The sequence below is a fragment of the Archocentrus centrarchus genome, chromosome 12, assembly GCF_007364275.1.
Source record: "Archocentrus centrarchus isolate MPI-CPG fArcCen1 chromosome 12, fArcCen1, whole genome shotgun sequence".
Classification (NCBI taxonomy): domain Eukaryota; kingdom Metazoa; phylum Chordata; class Actinopteri; order Cichliformes; family Cichlidae; genus Archocentrus; species Archocentrus centrarchus.
This window is the reverse complement of record NC_044357.1, coordinates 1,730,147-1,751,577: the sequence shown is the minus strand read 5'-3', so window position 1 is coordinate 1,751,577 and position 21,431 is coordinate 1,730,147. Positions and strand designations below refer to the sequence as shown.

Genomic DNA, 21,431 nt, shown 5'->3' with positions numbered 1-21,431 from the left:
AATGCCAAAAGTGCTATTAAATTGGCAACATGTGTAACTCTCTAGAGAGATACCTCCACTTGTAACTATCCTATAAATTGTTGTGGAAAGCCCATAATTAGCCAGATCGTGCTGTTATGTAATAATGGATGTGGGGAACAATATACAATACTCATTAAAAGCACAGCACGGACAGCCATTTGGGTAGCACTCCTTCCATAGAAACATTCCTGAACCATGACTCCTCACTGGAAATTTTGAATTAGTGTTAACAATTTGAGATCCTTTGCGTGCACGATCCATGTTATAGTTTTATATTTCTGGATGTGTATTCCCAGCTCTTTAGGCAGCTGTTTGCTTCTGTTCATTCATGTGAGCTTTCAAAATGTTCCCCCTACTCCAGTTGAAGGCGTGTAATTCATCATCCCGGGACTGAACTGCAGATTATTCACTTGTGTGCCTAAAGAAATAGACCTGGAACAGTTATTCAGTTCTCTTTAAATATGAAATAATTAAAAAAATGTAAATTATTTGACTCTAATTAAATAACTAATTAGGTTCATTAGTAACACGATCTGGTATGAAAAGAGCATCCTAAATCGCTGCATCTTTCAGAAGTAAAGATGGGGAGGAGCTTCATCACAAAGACTGCACAAAAACTGAAAATTATTAACAATTTAGGGATTTTATCATCCACAATACATAAAATTAATAAAATTGGACAGAATCAGGAAAAATCTCTGCACACGAGGGACATTCGATCCTGAATGGCCTTCTGGCTGCACTGCAGTAAAAACACACTTGTGTAGTGGAAATGACTCCTGGGCTCAGGAACACAGTTTGTCACTGTATCCATGTACTGCAAGGTGCAACTCTGTCATGCAAAAGGAAAAAACATATAAACACGAGCCTGAGATGTTGGCTTTTTCTCTGCTCAAGTTCATTTTAAAGGTTGTCAAATGAATCAAAATTGGAATTTTCTGTCTTGAAATCATATGCAGGTTGTTGATTCCTTCTGTGTCTTCTGTGGTGTTGGCATTTAAAATGAGTTAGCAGCATATCTCTGACTGATCGTTAAGCTGAAACATGATGCTTTTGATGCAGGTTAAAAATATTCTCTCATCGAAATGCATATTTTTAACTTGTGGTATTTTGTTTCTGGTGGATCTTCAGCTGAGGTCTATTTATAGATCTTGTTTGTCTCAAGTTGTATGTGCCTCTGTGTACATGTGTAAATATACATGTGCGTTTTTGGAGTCTTTGCATCATCTTGACACATTTCCCCTGAGTCATCAGAGCCCTTAAACTGCAGTGTCAGAGGTCCAGATGGCTCTGACTGGCTGAATTATAGTCATCAATATGTGATGTCTTGTAGGAGAAGCAGCAACCAGAGATGCAACATCTCAACAAATGGCCTTAGTTACAGTGAAGCAAAGACAGTTTCAGCCTCCTTAAGCAACATTTTGTCTTTTTTTTTCTGTCTTTGCCTAAATAATTAAAAATAAAGCATCTCTAAATGGATGCATCATGTTAAAACCCTATGTTATTGTTGTGTTACATTTTCTCTTCATCCGCTTCTATCCCGCCTTGTCCCAACAATGTGTTCTGCCATCCTTTCTGAGGCGCGTCCTTCCTCACTCTGCTGCTGTTATGTAATCGCTCCTCTCCTCCTAGGACCGCCTGGCTCCGACATGGCCATTTCTCTCGCTCGTGACATCAGCGTGTGCGTGCGTGCGTGCGTGCGTGCGTGCGTGCGTGCGTGCGTGCGTGCGCACGTGTGTGTGTGTGTGTGTGTGTGTGTGTGTGTGTGTGTGTGTGTGTGTGTGTGTGTGTGTGTGTGTGTGTGTGTGTGAAAGAGAGAGAGAGAGAGAGAGAGCAAGACTAAGTCTGCTTTCAGGCTTGTGTGGAAACAAGGTGTGTTTGTGCGATGAGAAAACAGCTGTAAACATTGCAGTTTGTACTATTTTGGTGCTACTGTAAGTTTGTCTGTTAAAGCCAGAAATATTCTTCATTAAATTTATCTGGTTTACGTACTGTTTAAAGTTTACATTTATTTCATGTTTCGTTGTACTGTCACCCAGTGTAGGATCAGCAGCAGTGGAAGTAGCTTTGTTTGTGTTATGCAGGAGGTGTTCAGGTGCAGTACTGAGCATTAGGTCACCTTTGCTTTGGTAGTGTACAAAATGCAGGAAACTGAATTTCGAGTATAAATAAACAGTTCAGATGATGTTTCTATTTGTGTCGATAGCTGCTTACTCAGCTGTGGGACACATGATGGCAGAGACGCTGGAAATAGTCAAAACAACTGCTCTGAAATCAGTTTTGAAATTGGCTTTGTGAAGAAATAATTCAGCCGTGTGTGAAATCGCTCATTTTACCTTATGAGCCACATAGAAGTTTCTAAAGTTTCATCTCAAGAGCAATAAAGCTATTGACTAATAAACTACACATTCAATCACTGATCCAGTCCCTATGGATGTCCCTATGTCCCTATGGACAAAATAGAAGTGCAATCTTAACAGTACATCTCAGTTTCTGTGTTATAAAGAAATGCTGCTGTTGTAAATCAAAGAATGCTGCCAGCACTGCTCTTTTTCTCACTGTAAGAAGGGAAGGACTATATACTGGAATTAAAAAACAGAAATTATTTGTGAGTTCACAGAATTTGTCCTGTTTTTTACTGTTTAAAAAATTGAAAACAATTAAACAACAAACAAACAATTAAAAAAAATTCTTTCTTACTTACTTTGGTGTATGACTGAAGAAGACTGCAAGACTGATAAAAACACAATTAAAGCTGCAAAAGTTATCCTCTCCATTTAAATTTCTGCATAAATTTCTGCATTTTCCAAATGATTAGATTGGATTGGACCCATTACTGGGCCGGTTGTGGCCCATGTTCCATATGTTTGACACCCCTGATCTAAAGTCTATGGGAATTATCAGATAATTGCTACTTCAGCTATGAGCTTAGGTGTACATCCAGGTCTGACTATAGAGCGCATTAAACCCACGTCATTACACTACCTTTTTGGGCAGCTGGTAACACAGTTGTGGCTAAGGATAGAGTATACAGTGACAGTGCTGTCATGCTGATATTTAACAGGGAAAATGTTTACATACTGTTTGAGGATGTTAACACTTATAATTAGCACATAACACAAAGCACCACTGTAACTGACATGTCATAGGGCTGAATAATTTAAAAAATATATATAAATATCTTTTTGAGTTTTAAGATTGCATTGCAGTAAAAAATAGATATGTGCATACTGTTTGTTCTCCAAATATTTCATAAAGGTCTGATTTATCCCTTTGATGCATGTTGTAAGATTTTAGTAGTTCCTGCAAAATAGGACTGCATTAAAACAGTGAAACGGTTGTGAACCTGCATTTGGGCCGGTTTTAGTCTGGCCCAAAGTGGCTGAACAATCACCAAATGTCAACTTTATGTGATTTTTAGCTTAAAATTCTGATTTCAAATGGCCAAATGAAAATGAATATTAAAGCAGAGATCAGATTTCTTATACTTAGTCTTTAGTGTGTGTGTGTGTGTGTGTGTGTGTGTGTGTGTGTGTGTGTGTGTGTGTGTGTGTGTGTGTGCAGAAATGGAATACGTCCTTCACAGTTTCTGTTTGGTGGAACAAATCAATATTATTCTGTAAAATCATATATGAAACTATTTTCCAAGTAAATTATGAGAAGATGGGTCACTCTGCTACAAGTTAAGTTGTCCAATTGAACCTGTTTCAGTACTGAAAACAGTAAAGATGGATACAAAGAACTGAAGCTACTGAGATGAGACCTGTCATGTCCTCTGAACACAGAATATGTAAAAAGAACTGCACAGTGCAGTTCCCCTCTAAGCTCCCTGCTCCCTGTTGTGTTAGAGTGGAGGATGCTATAGAGGCATAGTGAATGTAATTATACAGCAGGCAGCTAAATATTTCACCCAGATGGAGCTGTGATTGGGCTATTAGTCACACATAGCTTCAGAGTTCTAACTTTGACACAAATCCTAAGAACGATCCACATGGGGCTAAACTCAATTTCCTGAGCGAATCGTTTGGTTCCAGCATCCAAAAATATCCAGATTCATAAATTCCCTGACGACACTGTCTATGCTGCTGTCTTTTTGATTTTTGAAATAGTCAAATTACAGTATCAGCTTTATATCTTTTGCTGTTTTTATTCATGGAAATATGTAAATTGTTTAGCACTACTGTATACAAACCACTCCTTTGTCTCCAAAGACATTTAAAATAGGATTGTGCCATGACTGAACGTAAGCAGCAGAAATAGAACAGCAGATGGCTTTCTAAGTGATGACAGCTAGTCTGTAGATTAGACCATTACATTTCAGTACTTTAAGATTTAGGATTGTACTACAAAATCTTTGACATTTTGGTTACTTTTTTCAAAAGCTGACAAGAATAGTTACATTTCAGGTTTGACAAATCACAAACGAAATCATGGTTAATTTTTCACAGGTGTGTGTGTATAAAGCATATACAGTACACGAACAATCTTGCGTTCAAGTTACACTAAAGTCAGGTCAGTGTTATTTTAATGACATTATTGGCCATTGCTCTTGGCACACAAGGTAGTTCCCTTTAGCTGTCTTAAGTACATAAGCTAAATCTACTGAAGCTGCAGTATATGTTTAAACTAAGCCTGATCTCTTTATACCAGAAAATATCTTAAAATGGAGTATGTACATTTTAGAAAAATATGCCACCTTAGACAGAATAAAAGGTATACGTAGTTTTGGGATATGAAAAGTGAAGCCAATGCAGACATGCCTTATACTTGCATTAAATTCAATGACCACCAGGGGGCCACACCTGCAGACTGCAAAAAGACATTCAGCCCAATAGGAGCCTATATGAAAACTGCCCTCTGCCATAACCAATGTAAACAGGGGTGCAGCATATTATATTGTCTTTGGGTGCGAGATCTGGATCTGTGGTGACCCTCTACTTTCCTCTAGTTGCACTGCTAATATCATTAATATGTTAAAGCCCCATCCAGGCCCAGGGAGCTTGGCTTCTCAGATAGCTTTTGAAAGTTTTCTATGCAGTTTACAAATTGCTAACCGGCTCTTTTACATTACACTGTATAGTCTTTGTTCTGTATTTATTTACAGCACTTTGGTTTTCTCCTTAGTCATTCCTGCTCAGACATTACACACATAGAAATAGCATTTCTGAAGTCTGACAGAGTTTTCCAAATATAAACCCATCATTCATGCCCCTGTCCTTTGAATAGTTTTACACGTCTTTGATTTAGTTAGAGTTAAAGACCTGAAATGAACCTTAAACACTTCTGAATTCTAATTCAGACGTAGGAAAGTTACAAACATATTTTCATTACTTTTAGCATAAATATCACGGCTTGACAGAGCATGGCTGAAAAATCACTTCCATTATGAACCCTCCACTTGCATGAGCAAGTGGAGGGTTCATAATAGGGCTGTGCAATTAATCAAATTAACTACTGCAAAAACAGTGTGACAAAAAAGCGATTGTTATTAAAATGATTTTGTCACATTACGCTCTGTATACTCTTAGCCCTGATTTCTGCTGCAGCACTGAGTCATTGCAGCCCTGCAGCGTAACCTACATAAGTGGCCAGCGACGTTGCCGGCCCTTAACGCTTCTGCAGGTGCATTTTGTGTTAATTACCTTTAATTATCCAGAGGGAAATCTGTGCCATAACCTGACCTGCACCTCCTGAGAAATATCAATTTATTGATATTTATTTAAATTTATTAATTTAATTTATTTATTTTCAAGAGATTGTAGAAGTGCTCTAGATTTCAAGGTATTCACTGTTCTTTAAGTGCAGTAAATGCAGTGTGTTTACAAAGTCAGTGAGTAATCGTGCTAAATTATCGTGATTTCAATATTGACCAAAATAATCGCGATCATGATTTTTTTTCCATTATCGAGCAGCCCTAGTTCATAGTTGGCTCAGGCATGTCTGAATGATTCTACAATGCTGTAGAGCCCTTTGTATACAGCAGAGAATACTTGAAGAAAGATGTTAGTGAAGTGTTTGCACATACTGTAGATGATACAGCAGTTCCTGTAGTGGAGGCCTGTTTGTTCTTAGGACCTTAGGGACATACTTTTTTTTTTTTCTCTCAGCAAGACCAATGAAAGAATGCCGTGTGAGCGGCTGCATTGAAGTTCACAGAAAAGAGGATGGCCTGAATATGATGTAATAGGTGTGCTCTTTATAGCAGTTTTTTACAGATCCAGCCCTGAACTTTTCTAAGGTTCATGTTCATGTCATACATATTCAGATTGGACATAAGCTGCTCGTTAACCTATTAGCTTCCTACTAAGCTGTTTTCACACATCCATTTTGGATTATTTAAGAAGAATCAGGTCATCATATTTTTTTACACATATCCATTCTCACATGTAGCACATTAAAACCAGTGTGTTTACACTATGGAAATACTCTGCCTTTTATACTCTGGGTAAAGCATGCAGGCAGCACTCACAACACCCACTCACTAGTGATAAAAATGCACCTGAATATTACTTGTGTTACTCCCACATCTGCACAGTTTAACACTGACTTTGTACTAATGAACAGGGAGGTCAAAGACCAGCTTGTGTCTGATCCAACCAGCTTGAGAAGTTCAGGATTGCAGTGCATATGTGAAAACAGTTTGTGTAATGTCAGATTGTGCTGATGTTCCACTCGTGAAAAGAATAAAGGGCAATTATGGAAAGTACCCTGACCGTTTTTGGTTTTTTTATATCCTTTAGTTGCAATACTGCAAATGGCCACCAAAACAGACTGTTAGGTTAATGTTTCCAGTGGAGTTTGCTTAAAACCCAGAATCGAGACCAGGGTTAAAGTTATCTTCTTCAGCTTATTTTTGCAAGCATGATTACTGCAATTATAAATGTGGTGTGCCAGCTATTATCAGCTCAATGTTAGTCACATTTGGCTGTCGTGTTGGGTTTTTGGAGCCACGGAGTGACTTTATTTGGGTGAGAAGGTGGAGTTTTCTGCTAATACTAGCAAGCTTGGTTTGCAACCTCTTAAACAGTCTACCTTAAAGCAGGCCACATAGTTTGTCAGATAATTCCATCCAAAATGCTCCAAAATATGAAAGCTTGTTTCCATTGCAAAAAAAGAAGAAGAAAAAGAAGCTAGACAGAGCTAAGTCAAAATTTTCCGTTATTATCTCAAAAGTCCCAGTTATTATCTTAGTATCTTGACTTACTAAGTTATTTCTAAGTCAAAATTTCAAGATGGTAATCTGAAATTTTGACTTATGGACTGCAAAAAACTACTTCTTCAGTAGTGGAAACAAGCTTCCATACCAAAGGCACCACAAATGCTTGACTCAGATTAGCAGAGGTGAAGGCTAGCAAACAACAATCGGCCACAGCTGCCCATGTCAACAGAAGTGTCAGTCAAAGTGACCGCACCCCTAACTTTAATCCTCTAACAATCCAGACAGCTGAGTTATTAAAAAAATTCACCCCACCCCCCCCTACCAGCATGTAACACTAGGTAACAAATTTCCACTTTTGTCTTGTCTTTGGGTTTAAACAGTTTTTCCGGTTTGTTTACACGCACAAAACTATATTTTTGATTCCAAAACTGTGCTTTTGTGGTTCGGACAACCTTTATTCAAGGTGTTTTCTCTTCAAATATTGCCTATAAAAATGGTAAAAATGTTCAATTAAAAGAAAAAATATCAATAAACTCTAACCCTTCAGTCAAATCAAGAAAAACTGTTTATTTTTAATTTAAAAAAAATTGGTTTCAGAAGTTTCAAAAATAAATCTTTGTGTCTTTTGAATTTATGTTTGCTGTTTTGTGTCCAAAAATAGTAAAGAATTGCGAAATGTAGCTATTTTGGGGCAAAAAACACCATTCTAAAATGCACAAAAGCAAAGTTTGACAGGAATAATATTCATTTTCTATTGTGTTACAATAAAAAGAGTTAGAAAATAACACTTGCTTGTCATAGACAAACAACGTGTTACATTGTGTAATCAGCTTTTAGCACTTTCATGTTGGCTTTATTTTTCAGCCACAGATCCATTGATGGCTTTCCACTTGAAGGTACCACATTAGCTTTAGACTTAAGCCAGTTGCCACTGGTTGGTACCATATCCAGATCTCTTAATCCACCCAGGTCTGTGCATAAAAAGGTCACCATTAGCTGCTTAGTCAGTGCAGCTCCCGTTGAGAGGTGGGCTTTAAAGGGAAAACATGTATAGATTTATGCCAAGATTTTATAAAACAAACAGCACTATAAATGTCTCGTAATAGCCCAGGTATGCTTTTACTTTGGTGCATGTTGTGCAATTGTGTTCCAGCCTCTAGATTTGGGGGTATCAGCTATCAAGGCCATCTGTGTATTTTGAGAAAGAAACATTAATGGGTGCCTAATGTGAGCATTTTTACATTCTGCACACAGTTGCTTTAATGTTTACATGAATAATTTGTCATGTACATTATACAAACATAGGCTCTTACACAGTATATTCTGCATTATGCATATCAATAATAACATTAAAATCCTTTAGCAATGTACAAAAGTCATTAGAGCCATTAGAATATTTAGCTGGATGTTTGTTCAATATGCTTACTTGGGTTTGTATAGTAGTAATGTTAACAGACAGATTTAAGCAAATAGCAGTGTTGGTGACACAGATATCACTGAGACCTGACTGCCTTCAGTGCAGCACTCAAATGTGTGACTTTTCTTTTCTTTCCCTCTCAGTGAGGAGCTGAAGCTGGCCTCCCACAAGTCTCAGCATCTTGATGAGGTACTGACCTTTTTAACTTCCTTATTATGTAAACTATTTCCTTTATCCTGTTATAGATCAGGAGTTTGGCCAAATGAGGTTTGAGCTGCTGGTGTGACTAAATTGTTAAAGCTCAGACGGGTTTAGCTTCTATTTAAATACCTCTGTATGGTGTGTGTGTGTGTGTGTGTGTGTGTGTGTGTGTGTGTGTGTGTGTGTGTGTGTTTGCCCCTCAGCACAGTGAGGATTACAGCAGTCAACAACCAGACATGAAGACCAGGTAAGATACTATCAAATATGTGCTTTAAATGTTTGTCTGTTGATTTTCTGACTTTTTAATATACTTTACTATTTATTATTTAAACACTGAACATAATATATTGTAGCGTTAATAATGAGGTCAGTGTTTTTACAAGTAGTCTCTTTGTGAAAGACTTTTGCTTCAAGACTGCTCTAAATGCTCCATTTCAGTTTTTAATCATCTTTGCTCATGTAAGAGTGGATATCTTTAATATATCTTGATATTGTGTATATTGCCATCTCATCTCAGCAGCCCCTGCTGTGAGCACAGAAGCCCCACTCAGCTGCTGCTCAAACCTTCTGTTTACGCAGTTACAACCAGTCAGAGGAAAGCTGCCTTTAAGGAAGCTTAAACAGCTTGTTTCACAAAGATGATAGACCGAGGGGCTGCACCAAGGCCCTGTATAAGATAAATAATCAGTCATGAAAACTTACTTTAGTAGAATTCAGGAATCTAAATATGACACTGAAAATGAACACAGTGGGTCTCCTTTAACTACAAACTAGCACAAGACAGTAAGTGCAAGCAGCTAAATAAAAAGAGCACACTAAACAACTTCTGAAGTGATTATCAAGAATGAAACCACAGTATTAATGCTTGAGGTCAGGTTGAAGTCCTGGTTGATGATCCAAATATGAGTGTTTCTAAATGGAAAATTACACAGAGTTATAGACAGCTTGACATTATTTTTAGAGATCTATAGTACTGAAGGCGAAGCAGAGGGTGGCCTTAAGTCACTTGGATGTCCTAATATAGGTCCTGAGGAGTCTGGCTTGATGTTGTGAGCTGGTTCCTCTGATGGTATCCCCCTTCTGTAGTCACACACATCACTCTGTTGGCCATTGGACTGTGTTTTCTTACCAGAGACGAGCCAGGGTTACATCTGGATTCTCGTCCTGATAACAGAGCTGATGAAGAGCTGAAGTGTGAAGCTTTGTGTGAAAGTCTGCAGATAAAAATCACAGCAGTTTGTCCGCTTTGGTTGTGGCTGTTAGAAAGAGAGAAGTATGACTTTTTCTTGAAAAAAACTCAACGTGACTGATTATTGAGATAGTAACCAATTAAATGCAGTAAATTGTAAATAACTGTCAGATCTTGAAAATTCCAAGTGTTCTGGAAAAATGGGAAAAAGCACTTACAGGACATTTTCAGGCCCTTTTATAGTTCAAAGAAGCAGAAAAGTCCAGGCAGACATTTTGATACTTAGGTGTTAACTGGTGATAAGGGACTGCAGGGACTGGTAACATCCCTTTTGTCCCATGACAACCAGGATAGGCTCCAACCAACCCACAAACCTGAACTGGACAAGCGTTTAAGGCAATGGATGGATGTGGAATTGTACAATATAGAGTATAAAAAATAAATACAGTAAATGGACCCAGATGTGAACCTTGAGACACTTACTACAAAAGCAGAAGAGCATACACGGAGTCTTTAAAATCATAATGCTTGATGGCATTCTTCATTAAAAAAAAGAAATATCTTTGTAAGGTATTACAGTAGCTTAGCTGTAGCCCATTTTGCATTAGAGCAGGTTTTTTTTCCCCCAGATGTGCTCTAGGTTGGATAACATTTGACTTTTTTTAAATGTAGTTTTAGTTCCTGCATCTATTTGCTGTGATGTATTTTGGTTTTATTTTAAGCCCTTTCTGTGTCTTGAAACAAAAGACGCTGTGAATATCACTTCTGTGGGCCTGCGCCAGTCATAAACAGAAACACCGTGCCTAGTGATCAGGAGAATAAAATACCTCACTGCTTCCACAGAGCAGCAACTTAAGCTCAGAGTGAATGCTTAATGAAGTGCAGATGATGGACAGGATGACAGTCGGGCATCAAAGAGAAATATGCGGTGTAAGATCAGAGTGACAGAAGTGAAGCCAGAAAGATGTGAAGACCAAATGGCAGCTCCATGATTTTGGCTTGAGGGAAACAACAAGGTTGCGTACAATTAGAGCAGAAATAATAGATGTGGAGGGAGAAAGTGTTTTCAAGTGAACATGAAGAAAGACTGGAGATGTGATTCAGTGAAACGAGCTGCTTTTTCTTCTCTTTGGGTTGTCAAGACTGCTGGAATGGATGTGTTGGTGGAGTGTCAGCTGGTTGCCACTAGTCTGTTAGAACTGATTTGGGCATTGGACAATAAAATTCATGGTTTAGTTAATCTGCTAAAATACTGCTGATTATTGGGTTTCAGGGAATAGTGAATCTCAGTTTTCCTGTGGCTAATTTATGTATTAAAACTTGCATTCATGTGAAAAACATAGTTTTCATAAGACTATCCAGTCCTGAGAAGAAACTTAGGTATTAGCAAGTGTGATCACTTCTGTAAAAGCAGAAGGTTCGAGTGGATGGCAATGCTCAAAGAAATTGGAAAAAAAAAATTTTTTTAAAAAGAAAAAGCTGAGTCTCAGACTCTACAGGCCTCAGTTAGCATGTTAAATGTTAAAATTCATGGCATTACTATTAGAAAAAGACTAAACAAGTATCACTTGTTTGGAAGGGTTACCAGAAGAAGGCCTCCCCTCTTTAAAAAGAGCATGACGGTACAGCTTAGGTTTGCAAAGATTCATATAAACAAACCTCAAGACTTCTGGAACGATCTCCTTTGGACAGACGAGACCACAGTCAAGCCAAGTCAAGTCAATTTTATTTATATGGCATATTTTAAAAAAACAACAGAAGTTCAACTTTACAGGAACACTTATTTACAATCCAGGTATCCAAGAACCCAGGTAAAAACAGGGAAGTCACATAAGAGATAATGTGACAAAGATAATAACTAAGTTCTAACAATGGAAAAAACTGTCAAATAAAAGAGCAATAGAAAGCTTGACCAAACCATGAGGGACCTCAGACTTGACTAAAAGCAACTGAACTTAGGTAAGTCTTTAAGGCTGATGTAAATTTGTTGGACAGGTTCTTATGTGAAAAGGCAGACTATTCCAGACTCTGGAGCAATACCAGATGATGACCACAGTAACCTGGAGGCAAAACAGGAAGTTAACAGATCTGTAATGCATGGTCTCATTGCTTCTAAATTCAGATAAAACTGAAGCTAGTGTACTCGGCCCCACAAATCTTAGAAACAGGGTGTCTAACCAGATACTTCCTCTGGATGGCATTACCTTGGTCTCCAGTAACACTGTGAGAAATCTTGAAGTCATTTTTGACCAGGATATGTCCTTCAATGCACATATTAAATATGTAGACCACTTTTTTGTAGTTGTTTCTAAAATTAGAAACATCCTGTCTCAGACTGATGCTGAAAATCCAATTCATGCATTTATTACTTCTAGGTTGGACTATTGTAATTCATTATTATCAGGCTGTCCTAAAAACTCCCTGAAAAGTCTTCAGCTGATCCAAAATGCTGCAGCTAGAGTACTGACAGGGACTAGAAAGAGAGAGCAGATTTCTCTCATATTGGCTTCTCTTCATTGGCTCCCTGTTAAATACAGAATAGAATTTAAAATCCTTCTTGAATAATCAGGCCCCATCTTATCTCAAAGACCTTATAGTCCCATATCACCCCAATAGAGCACTCTGCTCTCAGACCATTGTCAGAATTGTCCCATAGATCTATTCAGGATTCTTTTAGTGTCATGTCTCAGATAGACGATAAACTGAGTGGGAGCACAAAGTTCCAGTTTAGGATAAAGATTTTGAACTGTGAGTCCTGCAATGCTACACTAGTAGAGTTCAAGAATAGAAATAAATATGGAGCTGGAAATTAACAGACTAGGTCCCCTCTGAAGTTTATTTGTTTTGTCACTCTTCTAAAGTGAACACACTGTTGTTCAACATTTCATCAGAATAATAAGTGGTACAGTAGGATTATATCATGGGTGAAATCTTGGTCAAAAATTACAGAAAGCAACACTTTAGAAAGCAGAACTAAAAAGTCCTCTCTGTCCACAAATTCACTCCTTGTACCCATTTTTCTGCAGAGAAACTATCTCTAATCAGGAAACAGAGGGGGATACAAACTTCCAGAAATCCACTGGAGCCTTAATCTCAGAGAAGGACCGGGAATTGGAAACACTGAGGAATGAGGTGCTCACACACAACTTACAGTATCTTGGACTCTCTACATTAATCCTGTGTAATGTCAAGTATGTAAGGTATTTGTGTGGATCTATCTGCAGATCGCGGTGCTGCGAGGAGAAAACGCGATGGCCAAGACCCTGCAGTCAGCTGTGGAGACACTAGAGAGAGACAAAGCTCAGCTGCAAAGTCGTGTTCACAGTCTAGAGCAAAGGCTTGTAGGAGCACAAGCATCAGAGGGAGGAGACAAGGAACTTCCACCCTCTGGTGAGGAAATACCTCAGTCTTGTATCTGACAGTAGATAATAATTTGTTGACTTGTTTTCTTGTTTGTGGCGTGTTTGTGCAGGTGATGCAGTTCTGGACCAGTTAAGGGAAGAGAAGGAGTTTGCAGAGGGACAGGTAAGGCTTGTGCTGCTATCAGAACTGAGCTCATTCTGCATTTTCAGCTCTTATTTACGCACACGACCCCAGCATCGTTTAAGAGGTGATGCGTCTGATTGTCTCCATCAGATCAACTTCCTGAACAGTGTGATTGTGGACCTGCAGAGGAAGAACGAGGAGCTGAAGATCAAATTGAAGAAGCTCGCTTTGTCTGAGTTCAATGGTAACGATGGGACTGATGGGTAAGAAATACACTATAAAAAATGTAACAAAAGTCATCTTCACAGGTTAATCATCAGCTATTGATGATAAGGAATTGACTGTCTAATTAGTATTTAAAGCAAAAGGGCCAAACAGTGTTTCTAGTTGTGGAGTCAGTTTTCTGCTTCTCTCTTATTATAAAGCTTTTTGTTCGGTCAGACAACTTGCATTCAAATTATTATCACAGTAGGATAATGCAGTTAGAATTCAGGCGTCTAAGCTCATAATGCCTTGCAAATATTCTACGCATGAAAACTGGAGCGATTAGTAAAATTCCCCTTGCAGCAGTAGGTCCAAGGATTTTATCCCAATTCCTAATAGCAGTGTAGGTGCTGTTGTCTGGCCCATAGAGGTCTGTGCATCCCTCCATCGATGTGCCTGCTGAGACCATCACTGACCCACCACCAAACTGGTCGTGCTGAATGATGTTTCAGGCAGCACAACGTTCTCCACGGCTTCTCCGGACCCTTTCATGTCTCACACTTGGTGAACCTGCTCTCATCTGTGAAAAGCACATGGAGCCAGTGGTGGACCTGCCAATTCTGGTATGCTACACAGTGCTGGACAATGAGCCCAGGGTTTGCTGGAGGTCATTTTGTAGGGCTCTAGCAGTACTCATCCTTGCACAAAGGAGCAGATATCAGTCCTACTGATGGGTTAAGGACCTTCTTCAACCCTCTCCATTTCTCCTGGAGTAACTGCTTGTCTCCTGGAATCTCCTCCATGCTCTTGAGACTGTGATGGTCGAGGATATCGCTTTACTAACGTCACTGCTGTGAATTCTTTGTTCCGCCATGAAAATTATTGCCATGTTAAACATTTGCTCCATATGACTTTTCTCTCAGGTTGTTTGCGCTCCACCTGTGGCCTCCACCTGTAAAACCCCTCTAGTGTAGTTAATTTCATTAACACCAAAGCAGCTGAAACTGATTCATGACCCCCTTCTGCTCCTTAACTGACCAGCTCAATATTCCAGAAGTTTATTTGACTTGATGCTAAACGCTGATTAAAAAGTGTTCCTTTAGGTTTTTTTGAGCTGCGTATTTCATAAAATAATAGTTGGCTCAGCGGTTGAGCAGGTGACCACATATGCCGCGTGGTGGTGGAGACGACGCAGGTTCGAGTCCTGACCTAGTCGCCATTTGCTGCGTGTCTTCCCCCGTCTCTCTTCCTGCTTTCCGGTCTCTCTCCACTGCAAAACACTATCAAATAAAGCCTCAAAAGGCTTGTGACCTGCCATATTTGCTCAATCTGGCATGAAAGTTGAATGAGAATAGCATTTTCTTAATTTGCGTGACTGTTTAAAAAGTATGTAAAAAGTGACTCTGGTGGCTGATTTATTGACAGTAAATTGAGGAATATGCACCAGTTTTAACCTTTAAATAAAAACCCACGGCCACAGCTGATGTGTTTTCTCTTTTCTCCGTTACATAGGTTTGATGAAGGCATATCAAAGCGAGAAAAGAAGGCGACCCCGCGTCTCTTCTGCGATATCTGCGACTGCTTTGACCTCCACGACACAGAGGACTGCCCCACTCAGGCCCAGAGCCCAGACTCTGTACCTCACACCACCTACCACGGCAACCCAGCCGTCGAAAGGCCCTACTGTGATATCTGCGAGGCCTTCGGACACGCCACGGAGTCCTGCAATGATGATCAGACCTTCTAGAGGCTCCAGGTGTTTGATTCTCCTTCCCCTTCATCTTGCTTCCTCTATAAACATATTTCATCCTTTTCCTCTCCTGCTTCAATTCCCACAGTCCGACCCAACATGCCTGAATATAGCCACTGCAAATTTTTCCATAATGTATTTTTATACTGTATTTATGCATATCACTAGCAGCCACTGTCCTGATTTAAATCCTTTACCCTGCAGCTCCATCCTGTGAACATAAACTTTTCTGACTTCTGTCATGCAGAATGCTCGTCCAAATATGCTGCTTTGGTGCAATATTGATGTTTATAACGAAAGGAATCCGTCCTCTGCACTTGTCGTTTTTAACGTGTTGTTTTGCATTTAAGTTTTTCTAAATATCTTAGGCTGTATTTGTTGATTGTCAACAAAGGGAAGCACAGTTTTTAATGAAGGGAAGATAAAGCACCGCTCCACATCACAGAGCTCAGTGTGTGAGTGATACTGCCATTTCTGTTTTGTTTTTTTTATGTTTTAATATTGTATTTTATAAAGTCCATTTTTAGTATATCAACTTACAAAGGGGATTAAGGCACAATTTTACAAGGAAAGGTAATATTTTGGGGGAAAAAAATTCGCATTTTTAGCAAAAAAAATAAAATAAAAATAAAGTCATAATATTTTGGGGGAAAAGGCAGTGAAAATAACAGAAAAAAAAATCCATGTACATCTTCATCAATATGTGGCGGAGGTACAGCGCCATTTTTAAATCACCTGTTATTGATCACATGACCAAACCCATAAGAATAATATCCAATCAGAACCACGTCTTAAGTCAAACAGTTGATTAATAAATAAAGTCATACATTTTGCCCTGGAATAAGTCTGAAAGGTTGGTGCTTCGAAAGACAAAAATGGAAACTGATGATTAAAAACAAGGGAAAAAAAGAAAGAATGACAAATCTAAATGCCAAATAACAAATAGAAAGGAAGATATTCATGATGTCTCAGGCAATATCTAACAATAAAAATCTTAATGCAGTTAGTTAGGCAGATATCAAACTTACTTACCTAATAAACCACAATGTGTCACATATGATATCTACTATAAAAAAAGTTATTCATCTATGATGCACCATATACAATATCAAGAGAACCCCTCAATAAAAGGTCTTACTCTGCCATCGGGTTGCTCCACCATCATCAAGTATAAGAAAACCTTTAAGGAGGCACCTGCATTATTAGATGCAGTAAATGTGATGAATATTAAATGACCCACAGAATAAGGTGCAGGAACCATGGAATATTATTACTAAGTTCTTATACTTTTAACTATCATCCTTGGTATGATTCTTGAAATACTGCATCATTGTAAAAATGTTTACATTTTATATTCTCAAAATATTACAACTTTTTCAAGAAATAATTTGGCTGTATTTCAAATCTTCTACAAACACCTTTCATTAAAGCATTTCTTAAATAATTTACTTTCATAATATCACATATTTTAAGGCACATTTTTCCTCAGACTATTGCAATTATATTAAAATATTAACATTTTTTCTTAACTTTATTCTCATGTTATGACCCCTGTTCTAAAAACATGACCACTTTTATCTTTAGGTGTTATGACTCATTTCTCATAATATTTAATAAGATTTTTTCCTAAATTTATCACAGATTTCTTATTGAATTATTTCAGTTTAATATTCAATATATTTTTGACTTAGTGTTTTAAATATTTTTCAGGACCCTAGTTGTAGTAATAACCTAAATACTTAAAATGTAAATATTTTCTCACATGGATATGGTTCATTCTTGACTTTGGAAATTGTAGTTTCCCCCCAAAATAATAATAATAATAACAATAATAATGATTCCAGGTCCTTCTTTCAAAGCTTTTAACTCCCATCTCATGTGTTTATTTGCGCACATCCTTTTTTTTTTAGAATGAAGTTTCTGTGCTTAACCAAACACCATAACAAGGTCTGTTTATTAACTGCTCTGGAGCTTTTCATTATAATGTTCTTATTTCTATGAACCTCTTAAGGACCCCCCCCTTCCCGAGTTGGTTTAAAAAGGTTACGAATTAATGTTTGCCTACAACTTCAAAAGCTACAGAACACCTACTAAATAGACCTCGTGGTTCGATTTCTTTTGCCAGCAGCTTTTTTTCCAAGATCACAAACAAATACATTTTGTCTATTTAACTTCCCACAGGTTGATGTCTTTGAATGATGCAGTGGAGGTTACTGAGGATTTGTCGCAGTTAATTATGAAGTTGTTTTCTGTTATTTATTGTCTGGTCTTTTACTAGCCAGTGACATCTGTACAGGGAAATAAGCTAGCACTGATTGAAGGTGTATAGTCTGTACAAGGACTACTGTAGTATGGGTGGGCTTTTGAAATGCATCTGCCTCCTTTTACAGGAACCTGCCCGGATGAAGCTCCAGAAGCCTCTAATTACTTAGCTTTGCACTGTCCACTTTAAAGTTTCAGCAAATGTATGTTTTCTTTACGATTCTCAAGGTATTTAAAAGTTATTTAATCGAGGAGGACGGTGCCGATTAATGAGCACTCTTTCATACAGCCCTCTTTAAAGGTACTTTTTGTAATTACCCTCTGCAGTATTTAACAAAAACTTACAGCACCAAGGTCCAACGTTTGATCAGTAGGTGTGCTGAAAATGAGAATGTGCTCTTAATTACTTGCTTGGTTAAGTATAGGTTACACTGGCTGCTTGTGTAGTTGAGCAGGCGACCATTTGCAGAGGCCTGGGTTCGAGTCTGCCCCAGACTGTTTTCTGCGTGTCATTCCCCTCACTCTCTCCCTGCTTTCCTGTCTACTCTCTGTACTGTACTATCTAATAAAGGCCGATGACAAATGCCAAAAATATATCTTAAACAAATATACATATCTGTAGGTTACACTGACTCACTGCACCATCTTGTTGTACAAATTGGTAGTACACAAAGTATAGCCCAGCCCTAGTTCAACTTTAGTTTTCTCTTCAACAGAATGCACAGATGTTTTAGAAATAAAGTCACAACAATCGTTTCTTTGCATTTTCTTTTGTGAAGAACGATTTTGAAAAGGAATTTACAACAAGTACCTTTAAAACTACAGTTTGACATTTTAGTAATTGCGCTTTTTTGCTTTGAAAGTTGGATGGCACTGTCTGCTGAAGTCTACTCAACTCAATCACAAGTAGAAGCATTCATCAAGTCAACTGTACTTTGTCAACTGAGAATAAACAAATGAAAATACACCATTTTTTTTAAAGTCACTTTACGAAAGTAAACTTCCAACACGCTTGCATCTAGAGATTTGGCACATGAATAAAAAACATTCACTGTGAGCATGTTTACCAGAGGGCATGTGTAACTCCTGTATAACCTGTTTTTTTAGAACTCTTTTTCCGAATTAAAAAAAATGATTTTTGTTAAAAACACTATGCCAGAAGTAACAACAACTGGAGTTATTTGTTTAGAATGCACTGAAGAGTAAAAAAGGAAGTGGCAAGTTTAAAAAAAATGGTCCAGTCATTCTGTAATCCACAGCCTCAAAATACATCATAAAAGCACATGTTGACACATATGGACATTGAAGTAATCCTGTCATATAGTGAATATTGTGACTCTAAGCACAATAAACCAAGGAACAGCAGTGACAGGGTCACAGTGAGGTGGATTTCTGTGCATTTCTAATGTACAGCTTACTGTGTGCTCAGCTTAAAGCTACATCAGGTTAGCTTAGCACATATTCGAGAAACACTAGTGTCATTATAAACAATCCTTCATAAAGAAACAAATTGCCTCTTTTTTTTTTTCTTTTTCAAACATTTTTTGTACTATTTAAAGAAACATGATAATATAAGTGACTGTTTGGGAACTTTAGAGGTGCTACTATAAGAATGTTAGTCGTTACCTTTCTGTTTGAAGTCCTTGCTAAGCTAACCAGCTGCCGGCTTTATCCTGTAGGTCAGAAAGCGACTGAGTGAATTACCTGAATTGCCAAACCATTTCTTTAAATTATCCCTGTGTAGCAACTTGTATTTGACTTCTCTTGTACTAAAGCACAATTTTGGATCATATTGAATCTTCCAGTGTAACAATGTATAATAATACATGAAGTGACTAACCACTGACCCTAGTCTTTGTAAATACTAATCAGAAGTTTCCTTCTGCTAAATGTGTACACAGTGCCATGGAAGAAAACATAGCTTTTATGTGTACATCTTATTTTTTTGTCCTATTGATAAGGCTGACATTGTATAAGGAGGTTTTCACTCAAGGGGAAACAATATTTGTATAGACTTTAAAACGTTGTTATAAGTGATGAGTCTAATTATTAGTGTAATGTTTTATATGTAACAATTTCAGGCACCATCTCTAAATGGTTTCAAACCGTTTTACAGATGTAGATGTGGTGGACAATGTCACTGTTTTCTATGTGCTGTATACTCCTGAACAGTCCAATAGAAATCTAAGAAAAGAAAAGCTGCTCTGTTGTCCTTTTTTCGCCTCAGCACATAATCACTTCTGCCTTTCTCCAAACCACCTCTCAACCTGCATTAAAGCTGATTTAAAGACATCACAACAGTAGAGAACAGCTGCTGCCCTGCTCGTTTCTTTCGCAGATGCTTTTTCTTCATTTCTTCAGTTTTCATGAGTGAGATTACAATTGTCTGACAAGAAAACCAGGAAATTATGTACATAAGAACATCTTTCTTTTGAATTTGATTGTATTAAAATGTAGTTGGTGTGAGTACAGAGAGCAGGAGAGTGGCAAATTGATGTCACATTAGCTGCTTATGCTAAATACATACTCATTTTCCTGTTGTGGGGACATTATTAGGAAAAAAAAAAGTGAATCCACTAGATCTTCAGTCTTCCTGTTAGTGGGTGGGATATGTTAGAGAGCAAATGAACATTTTGTCCTCAAAGTTGATGTATTAGAAGCAGGAAAAATGGGCAAGTGTAAGGATATGAGTGAGTTTGACAAGGGCCAAATTGGGTCAGACCATCTCCGAAACTGCAGCTCTTGTGGGGTGTTCTCGGTCTGCAGTGGTCAGTATTAATCAAAACTGGTCCAAGGAAGGAACGGTGGTGAACCAGCGACAGGGTCATGACCGGCCAAGGCTCATTGATGTACGTGGGGATCAAAGGCTGGCCTGTGTGGTCCAATCCAGCAGACGAGCTACTGTTGCGCAAATTGCCGAAAAGGTTCATGCTTGTTCTGATAGAAAGGTGCCAGAATACACAGTGCAGAGTTTGTTGTGTATGGGGCTGCATAGCTGCAGCGCTAACAATGGGTGCATCACAAGTGGAATGGGGCATAGGAAGAAGGTGGCCTGGTCTGATGAATCACATTTTCTTCTACATCACGCGGATGGCCGGGTGCATGTGCGTTGCTTACCTAGGGGACACCTGGCACCAGGATGCACTAGGAGAAGAAGGCAAACTGGTGGATGCAGTGTGATGCTTTGGGCAATGTTCTGCTGGGAAACTTTGGGCCCTGCCATCCATGTGGATGTTACCTTGACACGTACCAGCTACCTAAGCATTGTTGCAGACCATGTACACCCTTTTATGGAAACAGTATTCCCTGATTGCTGTGGCCTCTTTCTGCAGGATAAGGCACCCTGCCACAAAGCAAAAATAGTTCAGGAATGGTTTAAGGAGCACGAGTTTGAGGTGATGACTTGGCTCCTAAATTCCCCAGATCTCAATCGTGCATCTGTGGGATGTGCTGGACAAACAAGTCCACACAGTCGCAACTTACACGACTTGAAAGATCTGTTGCTGACGTCTTAATGCCAGATACCACAACACACCTTTAGAAGTCTAGTGGAGTCCATGATTCAATGGGTCAGGGCTGTTATAGCAGCAAATGGGGAACCAACACAATATTAGGGAGGTGGTCATAATGTTATAATTGATATGTATACATTTGATGAGTTTTAGACATTTAGTTTTTGTACTAATTGTGTTGTGGTTCTATTAAAAATGTAAAAGTTGCAATATCCTTTATTTTACCACAT

The 21,431-nt window shown here is 38.4% G+C and overlaps 1 protein-coding gene across 3 annotated transcripts in view; it reads left to right on the top strand.

Annotated features, from left to right (window-relative positions):
• The window catches only part of clip1b (CAP-GLY domain containing linker protein 1b), a 53,837-nt gene extending 33,978 nt beyond the window's left edge, over positions 1-19,859 (top strand). For all 3 annotated transcript variants that reach the window (XM_030742366.1, XM_030742368.1, XM_030742365.1), the window contains 7 exons: positions 8,741-8,786; positions 9,002-9,045; positions 13,014-13,119; positions 13,212-13,377; positions 13,460-13,512; positions 13,624-13,736; positions 15,190-19,859. In XM_030742366.1, coding sequence (XP_030598226.1) covers positions 8,741-8,786; positions 9,002-9,045; positions 13,014-13,119; positions 13,212-13,377; positions 13,460-13,512; positions 13,624-13,736; positions 15,190-15,424 — 763 coding nt within the window. In that variant the 3' untranslated portion in view covers positions 15,425-19,859. The remainder of the gene's footprint in view (positions 1-8,740; positions 8,787-9,001; positions 9,046-13,013; positions 13,120-13,211; positions 13,378-13,459; positions 13,513-13,623; positions 13,737-15,189) is intronic.
• The last annotated feature ends 1,572 nt before the right edge of the window (positions 19,860-21,431 follow it).